Here is an 18,883-nt window from a genome sequence, read left to right as displayed (position 1 = left end):
CAGTGGAAAGAGGCCGGGCTTGGGAGTCAGAGGTCATGGGGTCGAATCCTGGCTCTGCCACTACCTCTCAGCTGTGTAACTGTGGGCAAGTCACTGAACTCTGGGCCTCAGTTCCCTCATCTGGAAAATGGGGATGAAGACTGTGAGCCTCCTTAATAATAATAATAATAATAATAATAATGTTGGTATTTGTTAAGCGCTTACTATGTGCCGAGCACTGTTCTAAGCGCTGGGGTAGACATAGGGGAATCAGGTTGTCCCACGTGGGGCTCACAGTCTTAATCCCCATTTTACAGATGAGGGAACTGAGGCACAGAGAAGTTAAGTGACTTGCCCACAGTCACACAGCCGACAAGTGGCAGAGCTGGGATTCGAACTCATGAGCCCTGACTCCAAAGCCCGTGCTCTTTCCACTGAGCCACGCTGCTTCTCTGTGCCTCAGTGACCTCATCTGTAAAATGGGGATGAAGACCGTGAGCCTCACGTGGGACCACCTGATGACCCTGGATCTCCCCCAGCGCTTAGAACAGTGCTCTGCCCACGGTAAGCGCTTAATACCAATATTATTATTATAGTAAGCGCTTAACACCGTCCTCGTCATCATCCCGCGTGCCCCGAGGCTGACGGAAAGGACCGGCCGGGTGGGAAGGGAACAGCCTGGCTCCTGTCCAGTTCCGCCAGGGCGGGTGCCACCCGGCCCTGCAGCCTTTATTGCTGCGAGGCCCCCCTCCACCCCCCAGGGGAGGGAGTCGGGCACGCGCAGCACGCGGGAGCGCGCCTGCGGGGGCGTGGCCTGCGCTCAAGGGGGCGGAGCCAGCGGGGGTCCGTGGCGCTGATTGGCCGGCAGCTCCTGCTGCTCCAGGTCCCACAGGAGGCGGCGGAGCCGGCGCAGCTCCCGGTGGAGCCCATCGTCCGTCAACGGGCCCGACAGGCGCAGGCGAAGGCGCGGGCTGCCCAGCGGCAGGATCAGCGGCGGGTGCGACGAGAAGCTCTCGAAGATGTCAGCTGTCGGGGAGGGAGGACACGATCAGGCGGGCCCTCGATCGCCCAGCAGCCTGGCTCAGTGGCAAGAGCCCGGGCTGGGCAGTCAGAGGTCATGGGTTCCAATCCCTTCTCTGCCACTTGTCAGCTGTGGGACTGTGGGCGACTCGATAATAATAATGTTGGTGTTGGTTAAGCGCTTACTATGTGCAGGGCACTGTTCCAAGCCCTAGGGTTATCAGGTTGTCCCACGTGAGGCTCACAGTTAATCCCCATTTTCCTGAGGTCCGGAGAACGATGGTATTTGTGAATCGCTTCCTATGTGCAGAGCACTGTTTTAAGCGCTGGGGTAGATACAGGGTCATCAAATTGTCCCACGTGGGGCTCACATTTTTTCATCCCCCTTTTTCCAGATGAGGAAACTGAGGCCCAGAGAAGTGAAGTGACTTGCCCAAGGTCACACAGCAGACAAGTGGCAGAACCGGGATTAGAACCGATGACCTCTGACTCCCAAGCCCGGGCTCTTTCCACTGAGCCACGCTGCAGAGAAGTGAAGTGACTTGCCCACAGTCACACAGCTGATGAGTGGCAGAGTCGGGATTTTGAACTTATGACCTCTGATTCCCCAGCCCGGGCTCTTTCCACTGAGCCACGCTGCTTGGGCCTCAGTTACCTCCTCTGGAAAATGGGGATTGACTGTGAGCCTCACGTGGGACAACCTGATGACTCTGAATCTACCCCAGCACTTAGAACAGTGCTCGGCACATAGTAAGTGCTTAACAAATACCAACATTATTATCTATTGAGCGCTTCCTGGGTGCACAGCACTGTACCAAGCGCTTGAGGGAGTCCTAATTATAACCGTGGCATTTAAGCGCTTATATGTAATTATAATCATAATTGTGGCATTTGTGAAGCGCTTACTCTGTGCCAAGCACTGTTCCAAGCGCTGGGGTAGATACAGAGTTGGACCGTATCCAACCCAATTTGCTTTTATTCATTCATTCATTCGTATTTATTGAGCGCTTACTCTATGTAGAGCACTGGACTAAGCGCTTGGAATGGACAATTCGGCAACGGATAGAGACAATCCCTGCCCAATGACGGGCTCACAGTCTAAAGATTACCCTGTATCTACCCCAGCGCTTAGAACAGTGCTCGGCACATGGTAAGCACTTAACAAATACCAACATTATTATACAGGGTAATCAGGTTGTCCCACCTGGGGCTCACCCTTTTAGTCCCCATTTTCCAGATGAGGTAAGTGAGGCCCAGAGAAGTTAAGCGACTTGCCCGAGGTCACACAGCAGACAAGTGGAGGAGGCAGGATTGGAACCCATGATCCCTGACTCCTAAGCCCGGCCTCTTTCCACTGAGCCACGCTGCTTCTCATGAAGTGACTGAGTGAAGTGAAGCTACTTGCCCAAGATCACACAGCAGACAAGCGGCGGACAATAATAATAATATTAATGTTGGTATTTGTTATGCACTTACTATGTGCAGAGCACTGTTCTAAGCTCTGGGGTAGATGCAGGGTCATCAGGTTGTCCCATTGAGGCTCACAGTTAATGCCCATTTTCCAGATGAGGGAACTGAGGCCCAGAGAAGCTAAGTGACATGCCCACAGTCACACAGCTGACGAGTGGCAGAGTGGGGATTTGAACCATGACCTCTGACTCCCAAGCCCGGGCTCTTTCCACTGAGCCACTGGTCGGAGAGCGGGGTGAGCTGGGGGATGAGGAAGGAGATACTTCTACTCACCGGGGTCCATGGCGTCCCGTTCGGCGGGGGGAGGGTCCCAGGCCGGCGGGGGGCTGCGACCCGGGCCCAGGTGGTAATGGCTGAGCAGGTGGTGCAGCTGAGCGGGGCTCAGCGACGGGTGCTCCGTGCGAAGACTCGACCAAGATGCCTGGGGGAGAGGGGGGCGCGGGATGCAGAAATCGAGATTTTCTACCCCCCCCGCCCCCCATCATCTAGAGAAGCAGCGTGGCGCAGTGGAAAGAGCACGGGCTTTGGAGTCAGGGCTCATGAGTTCGAATCCCAGCTCTGCCACTTGTCAGCTGTGTGACTGTGGGCGAGTCACTTAACTTCTCTGTGCCTCAGTTCCCTCATCTGTAAAATGGGGATTAAGACTGTGAGCCCCACGTGGGACAACCTGATTCCCCTGTGTCTCCCCCAGCGCTTAGAACAGTGCTCTGCACATAGTAAGCGCTTAACAAATACCAACATTATTATTAAGTGGGGGAGGGGGCTGCTGCCTGCTTGGCTGCTTTTCTGGAAGCCCCGCCCCTTCGAATTTCCGGAGGGTTGATTGGCTAGGAACCCCTTCCCCCCACGAGGTGTCCCCTAGCTGTATTTCTTAATAATGAATAATAATGATAATGTTGGAATTTGTTAAGCGCTTACTATGTGCAGAGCACTGTTCTAAGCGCTGGGGTAGATACAGGGTCATCAGGTTGTCCCACGTGGGGCTCACAGTTTTAATACCCATTTTCCAGATGAGGCAGCTGTGGCACCGAGAAGTGAAGTGATTTGCCCAAAGTCACACAGCTGACAGGTGGCGGAGCTGGGATTAGAACCCATGGCCCCTGACTCCCAAGCCCGTGATCTTTCCACTGAGCCGCGCTGCTTCCCTATCGGGTGCTTAGAGTGGGCAGAGCACTGGACTAAGCCCTTTGGAGGCTACAACAGAGTGAGTAGACACCGTCCTTCCCCTCTCGGAGAAGAGCTGGGGTTTCCGGGGCGCCGGAGGGACTCCCGGGGAAGGGGCAGTAGGTGGGGCTTGAGAGACCAATGCGATGGGAAGGAGTTTGATGATGACAGTATTTGTTAAGCGCTTACTACGTGCCAAGCACTGTTCTAAGCGCTAGGGTAGATACAAGGTAATCAGGTTTGGGTAAGGGGTGAGAGAGGCTACCTTGAGTAGAGAGGTCCGAGGGACACAGAGCAGGTTGACGGCGAGGGACAGTTTTCGGAAAAACTCTGTGGCGATGTCCCCTAATCCCGCCCCCTGCAACCAGTCTAGCAGCATGTCCAAATTCGTCCGGATCTGCACTGCCCTGGACCACTGGTAGAACGGACGACCCTGGCCTGCGGGGAGGGGAGGAAGGGTGAGGCAGGGGGTGGGTGGGGAGGCAAGTGGAGATGAAGAAAAGGATGAGGGAGACATTGGTTATCCGTTATTTACTTATCCCCTCCTTCCCCTCTCCCTGGCATTGATTGACCCGAGGAGAAGAGAGGGGCCGCATCTCTCGGCTTGACAGTAATAACAAACGTGGCATTTGCTAGACCGCTAAGGGCTAAATATGTGCTAAGCACCCGGGTAGATAGGATTCATTCAGATCCCTGTCCCACAGGAGCCTCGCAGTCTAAGGGGAAGGAAGAACAGATACTTAATCCCCATTTTACTTGTGAGGAAGCTGAGGCACAGGGAAGCTAAGTGACTCACCCAAGGACACACAGGAGGCAAGCGGCGGAGGGGGGTTAGAACCCTATCCTATCCCTGTATCTCTTCTCTGTCTTCCCCCTCCTCTGCTACTTCTCCCTCCTTGCATTCTTCTCACCCCACTCACCCCTGCCATTGCCCACGGTTCCCATTCACCTCTCTCCATGAGGGAGTTGAGCAGTGAGGCATTGGAGAAGAAGAACAGGTAGCCGAACGTCTGGGACACCAGGTCAGGGTGCAGTTCACATTGGCTGGTCAGCTCCAGCGCGGCCTGGAAGACGCCCAGGGTGGGCCGCAGCCCAGGGGGCATGGATGCCAGGTCTGCCCCTGGTCCAGGCAGCTCCGCCCCAGCTGTGAATGGGTTACTGTCCAGGAGGGCCGGCAGAGTGGAGTACAGGGTCTATTCAGGATAGGCAGAGACAGGGGAGAGTCACTGCCTGAGGTGTGGGTGGGGAGATGAGACCCACGAGCCTATCCCTCTAGACTGGAAGCTCCTTGTGGGCAGGGAACGTGTTTACCAACTCTGGTGTATTGACCTCCCCCAAGCGCTTAGCACAGTGCTCTGCACACAGTAAATGCTCAATAAATACCATTGATTGGTTGATACACTGTAAGCTCGTTGTGGGCAGGGAATGTCTCTCTTAAAGTGTACTCTCCCAAGCACTTAGTACAGTGCTCTGCACAAAGTAAGCCCTCCGTAAATGCAATTGACTGACTGAGCCTCTGGGATCATGGGGTCATGGCTGAGGGGGCCCAAGCCCCAGGTGATATCGTGGGAATGATGCTTCATCCGATCCTTAAGGAGCCGGAGAAACAGGTATCCCACAGCATCTTAGGGAACACGGTCCTAGCCACGAAGGGTTCTACCTGGCTCGGAAGGTCGTGGGCACTGTGGGCTCTGATTCCACCCTTGGAGGAGCCAGAAGATCCAGGGAGAAATCAGAGAGCCTCACCTCCCCCAATTCCACAGGACCAGGATCACTTAGTGGGCAAATCCTCCCTCAATCCTTGGGGCTGCTCTGGTTTTTGGGAAAAGACAGCTCCCCCAAGACTCATGGAGGGTGTAGTCGTTGGAAAGAGGAAACTAAAACGTGACATGGGGGAAGGGGAAGAATGGAAGAAGGGGGAGCCCTGGGAAAGGGCTGGAGAGCCAGTGGGGAGGGGAGAGACGAAAGACATCGGGGGTGGGGGGGCACTCGCACTCCCATCTCTATTTCGGCTTCATTTCCCCTTAATTAGCCATCTGGTAATTAGCTGGATCATGGATCCCTAACGAAGCAGCTAATGATTCCTTGTTCGTTAGAGGTTAATTAACAATCTCCTTTCCACCATGGAATTACATGGTGACAGTGAGGCTAATTAGTTGAGGTTGGCTAATTACTGCCAGCCTAGATGGTGGTCCCTAAATGAGCTGCCATTTTAATTAGTGGCTGATTGGTAATCAGGCCTGAGAGTCAGAAAGACAGGTAGGATGAAAAGGAACAGGATCGGGCTGGATGATAGAACAGGAAGTGAAGCCAGAGCTAAGACAAGAAGTGAGGTCAGTCGATGAAGGAAGAAAACCCAAATTAGAAAATAAGGTCATAGATCTCTCGTCTACCAATTACTATAGCATAGTGTGAGTCAAAACGGAAAAGGAAGTGATGTCCCAGCCATGGGACACAGGGGACCTAAGAACAGTAGGAAGAGAAGACCAAGGAGCAAAAAACCCAATGGGAAGGGGGTAGGGGGATGGGTAGGGACCAGGAAAGGGTGTCGTAAGAACAGGAAGTAAAGTCAGAGCCAGAACAGGAGGTGAAGTATAACCTTGAGAAGTTTGTCACTCTGGGGAACAGGAATTGAGATCCAGAAATTGAAAGTGAAATCAAGTGGATGGTGATTCAACTTGGGCATTAGGAATGGGTGTCTTGAGGACCCTGGGGGAGAGGGGAGGCTAACCTTGGTGAGGTAGTAGACAGACTGCTGGAAGGTACACATGATGACTTCATCTAGCATGGCCATTGCTTCATCACATAGATCCAGGTCACTGCAGAGCTGAGGGTCTGAGGAGAGGCCTGGGAGAAGGAGAGGCAGAGGTTGGGGGACAAGAATCTGGGGTCCCCGAGGGGAAGGGGGCAGGGGAAGTCGGAGGCTGAGGTGGGGCATCTGGGTCCCTGAGAGGGCCAGGGTTGGGTGTCGGGGTGGACCCCAGGCACTCACTCACCCTCCTGTTCTCCCTCCTTCTCCACGTCCAGCACCTTCTCTTGCACGAAGCTCAGTAGTTCTGTGGTGTTTGCCATCCACAGCATGAGGGGGCGCAGCTCGGCGGACACCTCCTCAATGCTCAGTGGGGCCTCGAGGGTCCCCTCGGGGTGACTGTGGAAGGGGAGGTATCAGTCCTCATTCCCGCCGAGCCCTCCGACCAGACGTTGGCAGCCCTGTCGCGTAGAGGGGCCCTCCCCAGCAGCGGGGCCTAGTGAGCCTTGGTCCCCTCCATCTGAGGGCCCCCGAATAGGAGCGCAGAGTCCATTCTCCATTGACGCCCAGTAGCCCCTAGTCTGCAGGAGGCCCGGACCCACCCATCCCCTCCCCTCCCTCCTCCACCTCTTACTTCTCTGGCTGCCTGTCTCCAATCTCCTTTATCTTCTCCTGTGGGGGGAATGTGAGAGAGGAAGGGGAAATCAGGATTTGGAAAGGTGAGGGGATGAAGATCACATTTAAAAGGGAGTTGGGGATATGGGGCACAGCAGTTGGGGATGAGGGTGGTCTGGGGCCTGAGAATGGTGAGGAGGATGGGGGAACTAAGTCCTCTGAAGTTAGGGGAGATGGGGTTAAGATCCCTCAGAAATCCTGCAGAGAGACTGCAAGTCCCATGGTCCTGGGTGTAAGTATTGGTGACCCATGAGAAGCAGCGTGGCCTAGAGGAAAGAGCATGGGCCTATGATTCAGAAGGACCTGGGTTCTAATCCCAGTTCTGCAACTTCTCTGCTGCGTGACCTTGGGCAAGTCACTTCACTTCTCTGTGCCTCAGTTACTTCATCTGTAATATAAAGATTAAGACTGAGCCTCATGTGGGAAATGGATTGTGTCCAACCTGATTAATCTGTATATACCTCAGGGCTTAGTACAGTGCCTGGCACATGGTAAGTGTTAAACAAATACCATAAAAACCCCCCGCAGGGACTCATGGGAGGTTTGGGCCTCTTGTCCATAAGTGGTGCTGGAGGTCGGTGCAGGAGTTTAAGAGAAAGCAAGGGCCTCCAGACCCTTTGGCAATGTCCAGTCCTGAAGCATAGGCCCATGGACGTTCCTGGACTCCACAGATCTTCCCTGTCCTCTAGATAAATGTCCCATTGGTTGCAGCAGCTGTCCGGTTCTCACTGGCAATTTTCACTTGCCAGGGGCTGGATTTGGGGTAAGGAGGGGAAAGGGGTGGTGGTTGGGATTTCAATTCCATTTTAGGTGGAATCAAGACAGAGAAGAGTTTGGCATTAAAGTTTCAGGGAAAGGAGAAAAGGATCTAAGAAGGGAGGTGCAGGACACTCCCAAGTAGTCTTTTTTTGTTCTTTCCGGTATTTGCTAAGCTTTTACTATCTGCCAGGTACTGTGCTAAGCGCTGAGGTGACTGCAAGATATTCGGGTTGGACACAGTCCCTGTCCCATATAGGGCTCACTTTCTTAATCCCCATTTTACAGTTAAAGGAACTGAGGCACAGAGAAGTGAAGTGACTTGCCCTAGGTCACACAGCAAACAAGTTGGGGGGTGGGGATTAGAACCCAGATCCTCTGACTTCCAGGCCTGTGCTCTTTCTACTATACCTCACTGCCAACCAGCTCATCCCACAGATGACTAGCTAATTGCCCTAGTGGTTTCCATGACACTCTGACCTTGGTCCATCTTTCTTTGAGGGTTTGCTTTCTCTTGGAGTTACCCACATATGGGGAAGGAGGTTAGGACAGGTTGGGACCTGATTTGGGGTTCAGATAAGCCTTAAGACCCTACAGAACATTAGATAAATGTCCTCATTTCAGTCAGTAGTATTTATTGAGCGCTTATCGTGTGCAGAGCACTGTACAAAGCGCTTGGGAGAGTATGATCTAACAATATTGTCTTAGGGCTCACTGGGAATATCCTGACTCTTGAGATCCCCCAGATAAGAAGCAGAAGAGGGATGCCGAGGGAGGGTGGGTGGTGAATGGGTTGTGGGGAAGATGAGGGCAGTCGAAATAGGGGTAGTGGATCAGGCCTGGGGTGGCAGGACCAAGAGGAGGGAAGGGGACCATGGGGCGCCTCACCCAGACAGCCTCCTTGACCAGCCGTGCCAGCCGCCCCAGCAGGTGGGGCAGGTGCCCGGGCTCCAGCTCGCGGGCAGAGTGCTCGACGCACATGGCCAGGAGGGCTGCGGGGCCGAGGGGCGGCAGCGGCGAGCCCCCGCCACCGCCGGCCCCAGCCGCTCCGGCCACCCGCACGATCTCCCCAAGCAGGGCCTCCTCCTCGTGCGGCCGGTACCGGAGCACCGGCTCCCTGCCATCCAGGTAGGCGCCCAAGGCCTCCTGCCGCTCCTGCAGCCAGCGGCCACACAGGCGGCACGAGAAGGCCCAGCCGGGGCCAGGCGGCGGGACGCCAGGCCGGGCCGGGAGCCAGGGGGGCCGAGGGGAGCCACCCCCACCTCCCCCGCCGCGGGGGTCTTTGTACATGAACAGGAAGTGCTCCCCCAGACCCAGCAGGTCTCCCGGTTGCAGGTCGGCCTCGCGGAGCAGCAGACCACCATTGTGGGTCACGGGAGCCCCCCGGAAGGGGCGGATGCGGGCCGGGGGCTCAGGCCCGGCCCGCACGACGCAGTGGCGGGGGAGGATGTCGGGGGCGTTCAGGAAGGTGTCGACGTAGGGGTTGCCCCGGGGTCCCCCCCGGCCAAACACGTGCTGCTCCCGGGTCATCACGTACATCACGAAGTCCTGGCCCCGGGGGGGAAGAGGAAAGGGACAGTGAGGCCTTGAGATGTCCCCTAGAGCCAGGATGGTTGGATTCTCCCACTGCCCTCACTGCCCCACTAGACCCCAGAGTCCCTCATTCATCCCTTGCTCTGACTGACTCTCCCTCCTTCTTTCCCTTTAGTCTAAAATAATTTTGACATTCTCTCCTCTTTCCCTCTAGCCCTTTTTCTTCATTCATTCATTCATTCATTCAATCGATTTATTAAGCGCTTACGTGTACAAAGTACTGAATTAAGCGCTTGGGAAAGTACAATACAGTAATAAAAGTTGACAATCCCTGACCACGAGTTCACAGTCTCTTCTACAGAAGAGATTCTGGATGGAGCCCCCTCCCTCCTACCCCAGGGCCTCTGATATGGACTCATACACCAGGACTCTGACCCCGACGAGGGGGCCACAGAGACCCCGAATCTCTGCTTCCTTCTCCTGTCACTCCCCTCCCCCTCCTTCCCGTGGGACGACAACCCACCGGACCATATTCCTCCCCTGTAGTCCCTGGGTCCTTGGGGTGGCCCCAAGCAGGCTCACCTGGCCCTCCCCGTACCCCTGCAAGAGCAGGAAGTAGGGCCGGTGGGAGGGTGCCTGGATGAGATACTGGGCCAGCTGGTCGAAGTCCGGGGTTCCGGGTGGGTCTACGGGGGTATCGGGGGGCGCGGCCTCCCCCCCGGCCCCGGGGGCCATGCTGAGCGCCTGCTGGCGGCGCTCTTGCTGTCTCCGCCGGCGACTTTGCAGGCTGAGCTCCGACACGCTACGCCGCAAGGACAGGTTATCGGCCCGCTCCTTGGGGACGCTCCCTCCGGGGCCCAGGCCGCCCCCGGACGCTGCCCGCGAACGGTTCTTCTGGTGACGCCAGGCGGGGACCCCCGGGCCTGTGGCGGGTCGGGAGAAGAGGAAGAGGGGATCAGGAGGGGCACACCCTGGGCCCCCTCCTCACCTTTCCTTTCCCACACCCCCCTCTTTTAATTGGTATTTGTTAGGCTCTTACTATGTGTGAGGCACTGAACTGAGCGCTGGGGTAGAGTCAAGGTAATCAGGTTGGACACAGTCCCTGCCCCTGGTGGGGTTCACAGTCTAGATCCCCATTTTACAGATGAAGTGACTGGGGCACAAAGAAGTGAAGTGACGACCCAAGTCACACTGTAGACAAGTGGAGGAGGCTGGATTAGAATGCAGCCTCTACCAGTCAGGCTCTACCACTGTAATGCCACTCTTGTTGATATTAACTCTGGTCCTCTGACTCCCAGGCCCGGGCTCTTTCCATTAGGCCACAGTGCTTCTGGTCCCCTGAAACCTGTTCCCCTTGGTGGCCCACGTGCCCCTCTCCTCTGTCCTCTTCAGTAACCGGTCTCCTTCCTCCTCCTCCTTCCCATCTTCCTCCCCCTCCTCCTTTCCATCCTCATTCTTCCCATCCTCCCTCTCCTCCTTCCCACCCTCCTCCTTCCCATCCTCTTCTCCATCGTCCTCCTTTCCATCCTCATCCTCCTTCTTCCCATCCTCCCCCTCCTCCTTCCCATCCTCCTCATCCTCCACTCCATCCTCCTCCTTTCCATCCTCATCCTCCACTCCATCCTCCTCCTTTCCATCCTCCTCCTCCTCCTCCCCATCCTCCTCCTTTCCATCCTCGTCCTCCTTCCCATCTCCTCCTCCCCATCCTCCCCCCTGCTCCCCATCGTCGTCGTCCTCTTCCCCCCCCACCTCCACCTCCCCCGTCCCGCCCCGTCCCCGCGTCCGCCCCGTGGTCGCGCGCCCTCACCGGCGCCCTCGTCGTCGTCGGCCTCCTCCACCATCCTCCGCGCCTCCTCGCGGCTCCGCAGCTCGAAGCGCCGGGCCCAACCGGGCCGGGGCTGCCACAGCTCCTGCAGCAGGAGCGGCCGCTCCCCGTCCCCCAGCACCCGGGCGTGCTCCGTCCTCCACTCCCCGACCCCCGCACGGCCCAGGGCGTCCACCAGCGCGAAGCCCCCGGCCCCGTCCCCGGCCCCGTCCCCCCCGTCGGGACCCTTGCCCCCGGCCCCGGCCCCGGCCCCGCCGAGGCCGTAGCGCTCCAGGGCCTCGCGGACCAGCTCGCGGGCCGTCGAGCGCGGGGTGGCCAAGACGCTCTTGTAATTGGCCCCCGAGGCCAGGCCCCCCCCGAAGATCTTCAGCACCCCTGGGGGCGGGGGGCGCGGGGGGGCCGCCAGCTCCTCGGCCAGGGGCCCCCCCGCCAGCTCGGCCAACTTCTTCTCGCTGGCCCAGCGCGGCCCCCCGCCGGGTCCCCCGGGCCCACCGGCCCCTCCTCCGCCGCCGCCCCCTCCTCCTCCTCCTCCTCCTCCTCCTCCTCCGCCGGGGCTCCCGCGCAGGAAGAGCTGCGAGATGCGCTTGGCCCGGCTGCCCGACGCCCCGCCCGCCGCCTTGATGGCCCCGGTCCGGCGCAGCTCCACCGGCGGCGGCTCGCTGCTGCGGCTCGTCGTGTCCGAGGACGTGGACCTGCCGGGACCGGGGGGAGGGGGCTTAGGGGAGGGAGCGCCCCGGGGGACCAAAGAGCGGGAGGGGGCTGGGGAAAGGGAGGCCTTGGACCGGGAGGGGGTGGGAGGGGCGAGGAGAGGGGATGCGGCCTGGAGTGGGGACCCCCGGGTGACCGAAGAGCGGGAGGGGGCTGGGGAAGGGGAGAGCAAGGTCGCGGAGGGGGTGGAAGGGGCGAGGAGAGGGGATGTGGCCTGCAGTGGGGACCCCCGAGGGACCAAAGAGCGGGAGGAGGCTGGGGAAGGGGGAGACCAAGGACAGGGAAGGTGTGGGAGAGGAGAGGGGATGCGGCCTGGAGAGGGGATAGAGGGAAGGGGGGACCCCAGGGTGGCCAGAGAGGGGAAGGGGGCTGGGGAAGGAAGGGGAGGCCAAGGACTGGGAGAGGCGGCCTGGAGGAGTGGGGATAGATGGGGGAGAAAGTGAGGGGAACGGGAGCAGGAGGGGATGGGAGAACAAGAATGGGGAGAGAGAGAGAAGGGGGCGGACTGGGGCGAGGCCCAGGAGCGGCGCCGGGGCCTCACTTGACGGAGCCCACGCTGGGCCAGCGGCGCCCGAGTTTGGCGAGCTGCTTTCGTGGGGAGTTGATCCACAGTCCGACGGGCAGATGGAGCTTCCCGAACCGAGGACTCCCGGCCCCTTCCTTCCGCTCCCCCGACAGCATGGCCCTGGAGGAGATGGGGCTGGGGAGTGGGGTGCCAGGATCCCGAGGGGAGGCGGGGAGGCTGGGCGCGCCTGGCTCTCGCAGGGTTTTGGGATCCCGGGGTCTCCTGTGGGCGACGGCTGGGGAGCCTCACCCTCCTCCCCGCTTGGGGACCTGGCTCTCCGGTGCCTGATCCCCCGTCCCAGCTCCGGCTGTTCCCGCTCTGGCTGCCGCCCCGGCTCTGGGTGGGGGACAGGAAAGGCCGAGAGGAAACAGGGCAGGAAGAGCTGGGGGGGGTGTCCTGTGTGGGGGCTGGGGGAGGGGAGACGAGCCTGGAGGCAGGGAATCTGGGAGCCAGGTGGCCCACCGCGAGCCCTCGCTCCTTTCGGGGACCCCGTCACCTGTTCTCTCAACCCTGCCTCCCCACCTTTCTTCAGAGTTCCACCAGTCCCACCTGACAACTCCTGGTCCTTTTCTCCCCGCTCGGTCCCACCTCAGTCTTCCTAGCTGACCCAGGCATCTTGCCCTCTGCCCCACCCCCTCCAACCCAGAGAAATGGGTTCCACCGGTCAGCTTGAGGAGGGTGAGGAGCTGGGGAGCCGGACGCCTAGGTCTCAGCGGGGGATCACCGATGGAGTTGCCAGGTAGTGGGAGGGAGAGCTGGGGACCAGGGGCTGGGACCCTTGAGGTCTCAAGGGAAGTGGGGCCAAGGGGCAGGGAGGGGAGGGACTGGCACAGGAGCAGCACCAATGAGTTTGCACTTTATTTGGGGGTTCAGAGTTGGTCCCACCTCCCCCGCGGGCATCTTTGTCTTCATTTCCTGGGGCGGGACGCTGGCATCCAAGTCCTCTTGTGCTCCACAGGCCTCGGCCCCTTGCTCCGGGACCCCTGCAGGCAGGCCCAGAAGACACTGGAGAGGGAAGGGTGGAGGGTCAGGGTCTTCCGGTCCCTGGAAATGACTCCCTGAGGCCCCCATCCTTGCCTTCGCCCTCACCTCAGACCCACAGCTCCTAGCACAGTGGCCCCACCTGCTGCCACCAGCCCTAACAGCCAGTGGCTCAGGAGTGTGGCCGGCTGAGGGAGGGAGGGGGCTGGCGTCTGGGGGACGGGTGTCGTCAGAGCCTGGGGCCCTGAGGACGCAGGTCCCGGTCCTGCCTCTTCCTCTTCCTCCCTCCTTGTTGGCGTCACTGGGAAGGGAAGGCCAGAGTTGGAGGGAGAGAGAGAGTTGGAGGGAGGGCATTTACCGGCCCCTCTCCCCTCAGGGACCCAGGCGACCTGACCTGTGACCTGATATCTCATCTCCGTGGCCACCTCATGGCTGGCAGTGTCCAGTGTGCAGCGGTACGTGCCTGCGTCCTCCAGAGTGACCAGCGGCCGCCGAAGGAAAGGGTCAGGGCTCCGTGCCAGCAGCTGCTCTGTCCGGTTGGCCCAGACCTGTCCCGCCCACCCCATCCACCACAGGGCCCCATGGGCAGGAGGCTGGGAGAGGGGAATTGCTTTAGGGAATGGGAGAGAAAGGGAGGGGGAGGAAGGAAGGAGAAGAGGGCCAAGGACAGGAGAGGAGGAGGAAGAAGAGGTGGAGAAAGGAAAAATTGGAGAGGGAGAGGAGGTGGAGGAGGAGCTGAGGCAATACCATCAAGCAGAGGGAGGAGCGTGGGCCCAGTGGGCAAGGCTCAGGGGAGCGGTCAGAGCTTCGAGGTCCTACAGAATCTGCCCTAAACCGTGGTTCTCCAGGATCCAAAATGGTGGAGTAGGCCTGGTCTAAAGTCAAACCCAGCTGACTCTGGGCCAGACTTGATCAGTCTGATGGCCTCTTGCAGCTGCCTCCATTTCAAGCAGGAGCTCCTTTAGGCCTCAGTCTAGAGACCCTCAGTCCTCTAGACTGTTAGCTCTTTCTGGGCAGGGAACAAGTCTATTAACTCTGTTGCACCAACTCCCAAGAGTTTAGTACAGTATTCTGCACACCGTAAGAGCTCATTAAAGGCCTCTGATTGATTGAGGTGTATGTGTGGGGTATTGCTGAACTGAAAATGAGCTAGACCGAACTCCAAGGGGCTTTAGGGTTACCTCCCCCATCCAAAAGCCCCCAGGGGCAGTGCCCTCATAACAGCGCTCCCCACCCCCACCCAAACGCAGGAGATAAGTCCCGGGTAGGTTCCAGAGTCTGGTCCATGGTGGGCTCCTCCTTAGGGAGCTATTTACAGTTATGCCAGGGACTCTAGTACCCAGTGCCCAGTCTTTAGGGGCTGTAGGCTCTGCTGAAAATCCACCTCTTGCCCCACCTCTTGACACAATAGAGGCTGGTCAAAATGACTCAGTTCTGTTATTCAAGCTCTCCTGCTTTACCTAACTGTGAGCTGTGGTGGTTTTCCCGTCTCCCCTGTTGGATTGCTAGGGACGCCTCCTTTTCTTTCTTGTGAACTCTCCTAGGCACTAACAGTGAGGCATGGGAGTGGTGATGAACGGAAGGAAGGAGGAGCGAGGGAAAGGCAGAGACGAGGGAGAAGCGAGGAGGCCAAGGAGGAGGGTGGGGGGGTGGAAGAGGTGGGGAAGAGAAAGGACTAGGCCGACAAAAGTGGGAGGGAGGGAATGGTCAGGGAGTAGGGGAGTGGGGGGATGGATCGAGGCAGAGGACACAGGATGGGGTCCCTGAAGGTCAGGGACGGGGAGGGGGTTTACCCTGTAAAAGGAGTAGTCAGTGAGGCCGTGGGAGACAGAATGCCAGGTCAGCCCACAGTCCAGAATCAGCTCCTCGTCCTCCTGGATCTCAATCAACCGCTCTGACGGCCCCAAGGGGAGACGAGACGGTCAGAACCGGGAGTCCTGACCCTGATGGGACAACCTCCCCCACCACCCCTCCTGGGGATCCCCAGGCCCCTCCCCTCTCCCTTCTCCCTCCCTTCTCCTTTCCCTTTCCCAGCCCCCCGGATGGCCCCTCACCCCCACAAAAGGGTGGCTTTTCACACAGGTACTTCTGCTTCTTACACTTCTGGCACCAGATCAAGGTCTGCAGCATTCGGCCTATGGGAGGGAATTTGGGAGGACGGAGCCAGGAGGAGATGGGTTTAGGAAGGGGAGGGACGGGGCCTCCCTGAGCCACATGGGAGGGGGCCAGAGCGGAGCCCAAGAAAGGAGCCAGGAGTGGGTGAGTCCAGAACAGAGGAGTAAAGACCCCTTCTCTGGGAACAAGGAATTTCAGTGAGGAGCAGGAGGAGGGAAGGGAGTAAACTGAGTGGGTCAGCTTGTTTGGGCGGGGAAAGTGACTGCCACCTCTATTGTCTCGTACTCTCCGGAGCTCTTAGTACAGTGCTCTGCACAGAGGGAGCTCTCAGTAAATATGATGGTGATGAAAATGATGGGTGCAGGAATGGGTTACCGCCACCCCTGGGGTCTCCTCGCATCCCCGACCAGCAAGACTCACCACACTTGTTGGGGCAGAAAGCTGTAGGGGGGGCAGGAAAAAGGATGAGCGTTATTTAGGGGGACTCCCCCCAGCCCCCCGCCTCGGGAGAGTGATCTGGAGAGAGGTAACTATGGGGTGGGGAGGCAAGGTCAGAGCCGGGGGCCGAGGATGGGAGCGGGTGGGGGTGGGGTCCCCTCCCACCTTCCTTCTGGAACTGTGAGATGAGGCGGATGAAGGCGCTCTTTTGCTCCTGCATTAGCCAGAGCAGCTGGTTTACCAGCTGACCGTCTGGGGGCAGAGGCGACAAGGGTAGGGGATACATGGGTTAGGCCAGCCTCACTCCAAGCTCTGCCCCCCAGTCCGAGAACCCCAACCTTGAATCACCCCCAACAGCCCCAGTATGTTAGATGGGAGCCCTCTGCTTCTGACGTAGGAAGCAGATTCCCTTGTATCCCATCACCCGGCCGGCAAAGGGCGCCATGAACGGGGGCAAAGGAAGAGGGAAGGTGCATTGGCTTTTGACGGGGGGCAACCCTCTGAGTCCCCCACCCCTAAGGGACTCAGGCATCCTGGCCTCCCAACTCCCATTCCTTCCCAGGGTCCCAGGCGCGGCCTTCCAGCTCCAACACCTTTGACCTCACTCTCGGTGATGCGCTTCAGTTCGTTGAGGAAGCCCCAGGAAGCGGTATTGAGCGTGTGTTCATCTGCGGGTAGGCAGGACCGGGTATCCAACTCTCACCCGCCCTCCCCTTCTCAATCAATCGACCAATTAATCAATGGTATTTATTGAGCGCCTTCTGTGTGTGGAGCACTGTACTAACCCCTTGGGTAAGTACAATAAAATAGAGTTAGTAAACACGATCCCTGCCCAGGAGAAGTTAATCATTATTATCTTCATCTGGAATATAGGGATTAAGACTGTGAGCCCCACGTGGGACGACCTGATTACCTTGTATCTCCCCCAGCACTTATAACAGTGCTTGGCACATAGTAAGTGCTTAACAAATACCATTATTATTATCATCATCATCAATGGTATTTACTGAGCCCTTAATCTGTGCAGAGCACTGGCCTAAGAACATGGGAGAGACCGATAGAACAATATAACAGATGCATTCCCTGCCATAGCGAGCTTCCAGTCTAGAGGGGAAGAAAGACCTTAATACAATTTATAATATAGTCAACGGGCAGAGGGGAGGGCAGACATTAAAATAATTACAGGTCAGGGAGATGGTAGAGCAGAGAGGCCTGTGCATAAAGCGCTGTGGGGTTGTGATGAGTTTCCAAATGTTTCTCCTCTCCCAGACCACCCACACCCTTAATGATAATGATAACAATAATAATAAGTAGCGTGGCTTAGTGGAAAGAGCACGGACTTGGGAATCAGAGGACATGGGTTCTAACCTCAGCTCTGCCACTTGGCTGCTGTGTGACCTTGGGCGAACCACTTAACTTCTCTGTGCCTCATTTACCTCATTTGTAAAATGGGGATTAAGACTGTCAGCCCCTCGCGGGACAACCTGGTGACCTTGTCTCTACCCCAGTGCTCAAAAGAGTGCTTGGCGCATAGCAAGGGCTTAACAGATACCATAATTGTTATTATTACTCGCTAAGCGCTTACTATGTGCCAAGCACTGTTGTAAACGCTAGGGGAGATACAAATTCCCAGAGCCAACCCTCACCTCCCCTGGGGCCGGCCCGCCCCCGCCAGGGACCCAGGCGTCCCAGCCCGGCCCCTCACCGATGTACCCCATGTAGGTGTCCTCGCTGAAGGGCAGCTTGCTGAGGTCGCGGATGGCGTCCTCCAGGCGGGAACCCAGCTTTTTCCGCATGTCGGGCAGGCCCTGCAGATGGTTGGGCAGGTATTCCTTCTTCAGCACCCGCATCTCCGCCTCCACCCCGGCGTCGCACCAGAGGCAGCCGAGGCCCGGAGCCGGGGCCCAGCTCAGCAGGGACAGGGACAGGGACAGGAGACGGGCGCGACTCATCGCCCCTCGGGGGGAAAAGCCTCCGCCCCGGCTCCGCCCGCCTCTCTGTGACGTTATGAGGAGGGGAGAGGGGGTTCCAGATGGCGACGTCGGGGGGGGGGGGTGTCCTCCTCGAGGACCCAGGCGTCCGGCCTTCCAACCCCCCCCCCCGGAATGTGTCTGCTTATTGTGATATTGTCCTCTACCAAGCGATTGGTTCGAGAAGCAGCATGGCGTAGTGTAGTGGACAGAACACGGGCCTGGGAGGCGGAAGGTCAGGGGCTCTAAGGCCGGCTCTGCCGCTTGTCGGCTGTGGGACCTTGAGTCAGTCACTTCCCTTCTGTGGCCCTCGGTTACCTCATCTGTACAATGGGGATTGAGAATGCGAGCCCCAAGTGGGACAGGGACTGGACCAACCCGATTTGCTTGGATCCACCCCAGCGCTGAGTACAGTGCTTGGCACATAATGAGCGCTTAACAAATATCATAGCCATCATGCCTAGCACGTAATAAGCGCTTAACAAATACCATCATTATTGTTATCCACCCTAGGGCTCAGTATAGTGACTGGCACATAGTAAGCGCTTAACAAATACCACAGTTATTATTATTATTGCTCCTATTACAGAGGTTGGCACACAGTAAGCGCTCAATAAATACGATTGAATGAATGAAAGGCCCCGGATCCGGCTTAATCCCTTACCCGCTCCTCCCCTCTCCCCCTTCCCGCCCTTTCGCTGGGGCTCCGACACCTCCCACTCTCCCCACCCCCCACCCCCTCAGGCCACCTGGCCGGCCGGGTCGGGGTTCAGTCCACGGTCTGGTTCGAATTATTTAACCCTTGATCTCCCCAGGCGCCTGCAGCTGCCGGCAACACTCAGCACCTTCCCGTCTCGACCCTCACGAGGGCGGCCAGGTCCCGGACGGGAGGGAGGGGGAGAAAAGAAGAGATCTGGACGCAGAGATCTGGACGC

The 18,883-nt window shown here is 58.2% G+C and overlaps 2 protein-coding genes across 5 annotated transcripts; both read right to left on the bottom strand.

Annotated features, from left to right (window-relative positions):
* Positions 1-667: 667 nt before the first annotated feature.
* On the bottom strand, positions 668-12,755 carry RASIP1 (Ras interacting protein 1). The gene is made up of 12 exons (XM_029074249.1): positions 12,694-12,755; positions 12,421-12,564; positions 11,154-11,863; positions 9,929-10,269; positions 8,702-9,361; positions 7,017-7,054; positions 6,630-6,781; positions 6,365-6,480; positions 4,583-4,826; positions 3,899-4,071; positions 2,743-2,890; positions 668-1,005 (listed from the first exon to the last, which is right to left on the bottom strand). Exons 2-12 carry the CDS (start codon positions 12,558-12,560, stop codon positions 800-802), a joined length of 2,928 nt encoding a protein of 975 aa, XP_028930082.1. The 5' UTR covers positions 12,561-12,564; positions 12,694-12,755; the 3' UTR covers positions 668-799.
* On the bottom strand, positions 12,713-17,967 carry IZUMO1 (izumo sperm-egg fusion 1). 4 transcript variants are annotated; one of them, XM_029074252.2, is made up of 10 exons: positions 17,684-17,967; positions 16,572-16,646; positions 16,144-16,230; positions 15,961-15,981; positions 15,480-15,560; positions 15,219-15,319; positions 13,820-13,973; positions 13,534-13,726; positions 13,330-13,449; positions 12,713-12,780 (listed from the first exon to the last, which is right to left on the bottom strand). In XM_029074252.2, exons 1-9 carry the CDS (start codon positions 17,928-17,930, stop codon positions 13,353-13,355), a joined length of 1,056 nt encoding a protein of 351 aa, XP_028930085.1. In that variant the 5' UTR covers positions 17,931-17,967; the 3' UTR covers positions 12,713-12,780; positions 13,330-13,352. The 4 variants fall into 4 exon arrangements, with proteins under 4 accessions (XP_028930085.1, XP_028930083.1, XP_028930086.1 ...); XM_029074250.2 differs by lacking the exon at positions 12,713-12,780 and having other exon boundaries at positions 12,952-13,449; positions 13,568-13,726; XM_029074251.2 differs by lacking the exon at positions 12,713-12,780 and having other exon boundaries at positions 13,288-13,449.
* Between the last annotated feature and the right edge of the window lie 916 nt (positions 17,968-18,883).

Source organism: Ornithorhynchus anatinus, chromosome 10 (assembly GCF_004115215.2).
Source record: "Ornithorhynchus anatinus isolate Pmale09 chromosome 10, mOrnAna1.pri.v4, whole genome shotgun sequence".
Lineage (NCBI taxonomy): Eukaryota > Metazoa > Chordata > Mammalia > Monotremata > Ornithorhynchidae > Ornithorhynchus > Ornithorhynchus anatinus.
This window is presented reverse-complemented; position numbering and strand designations above follow the sequence as displayed.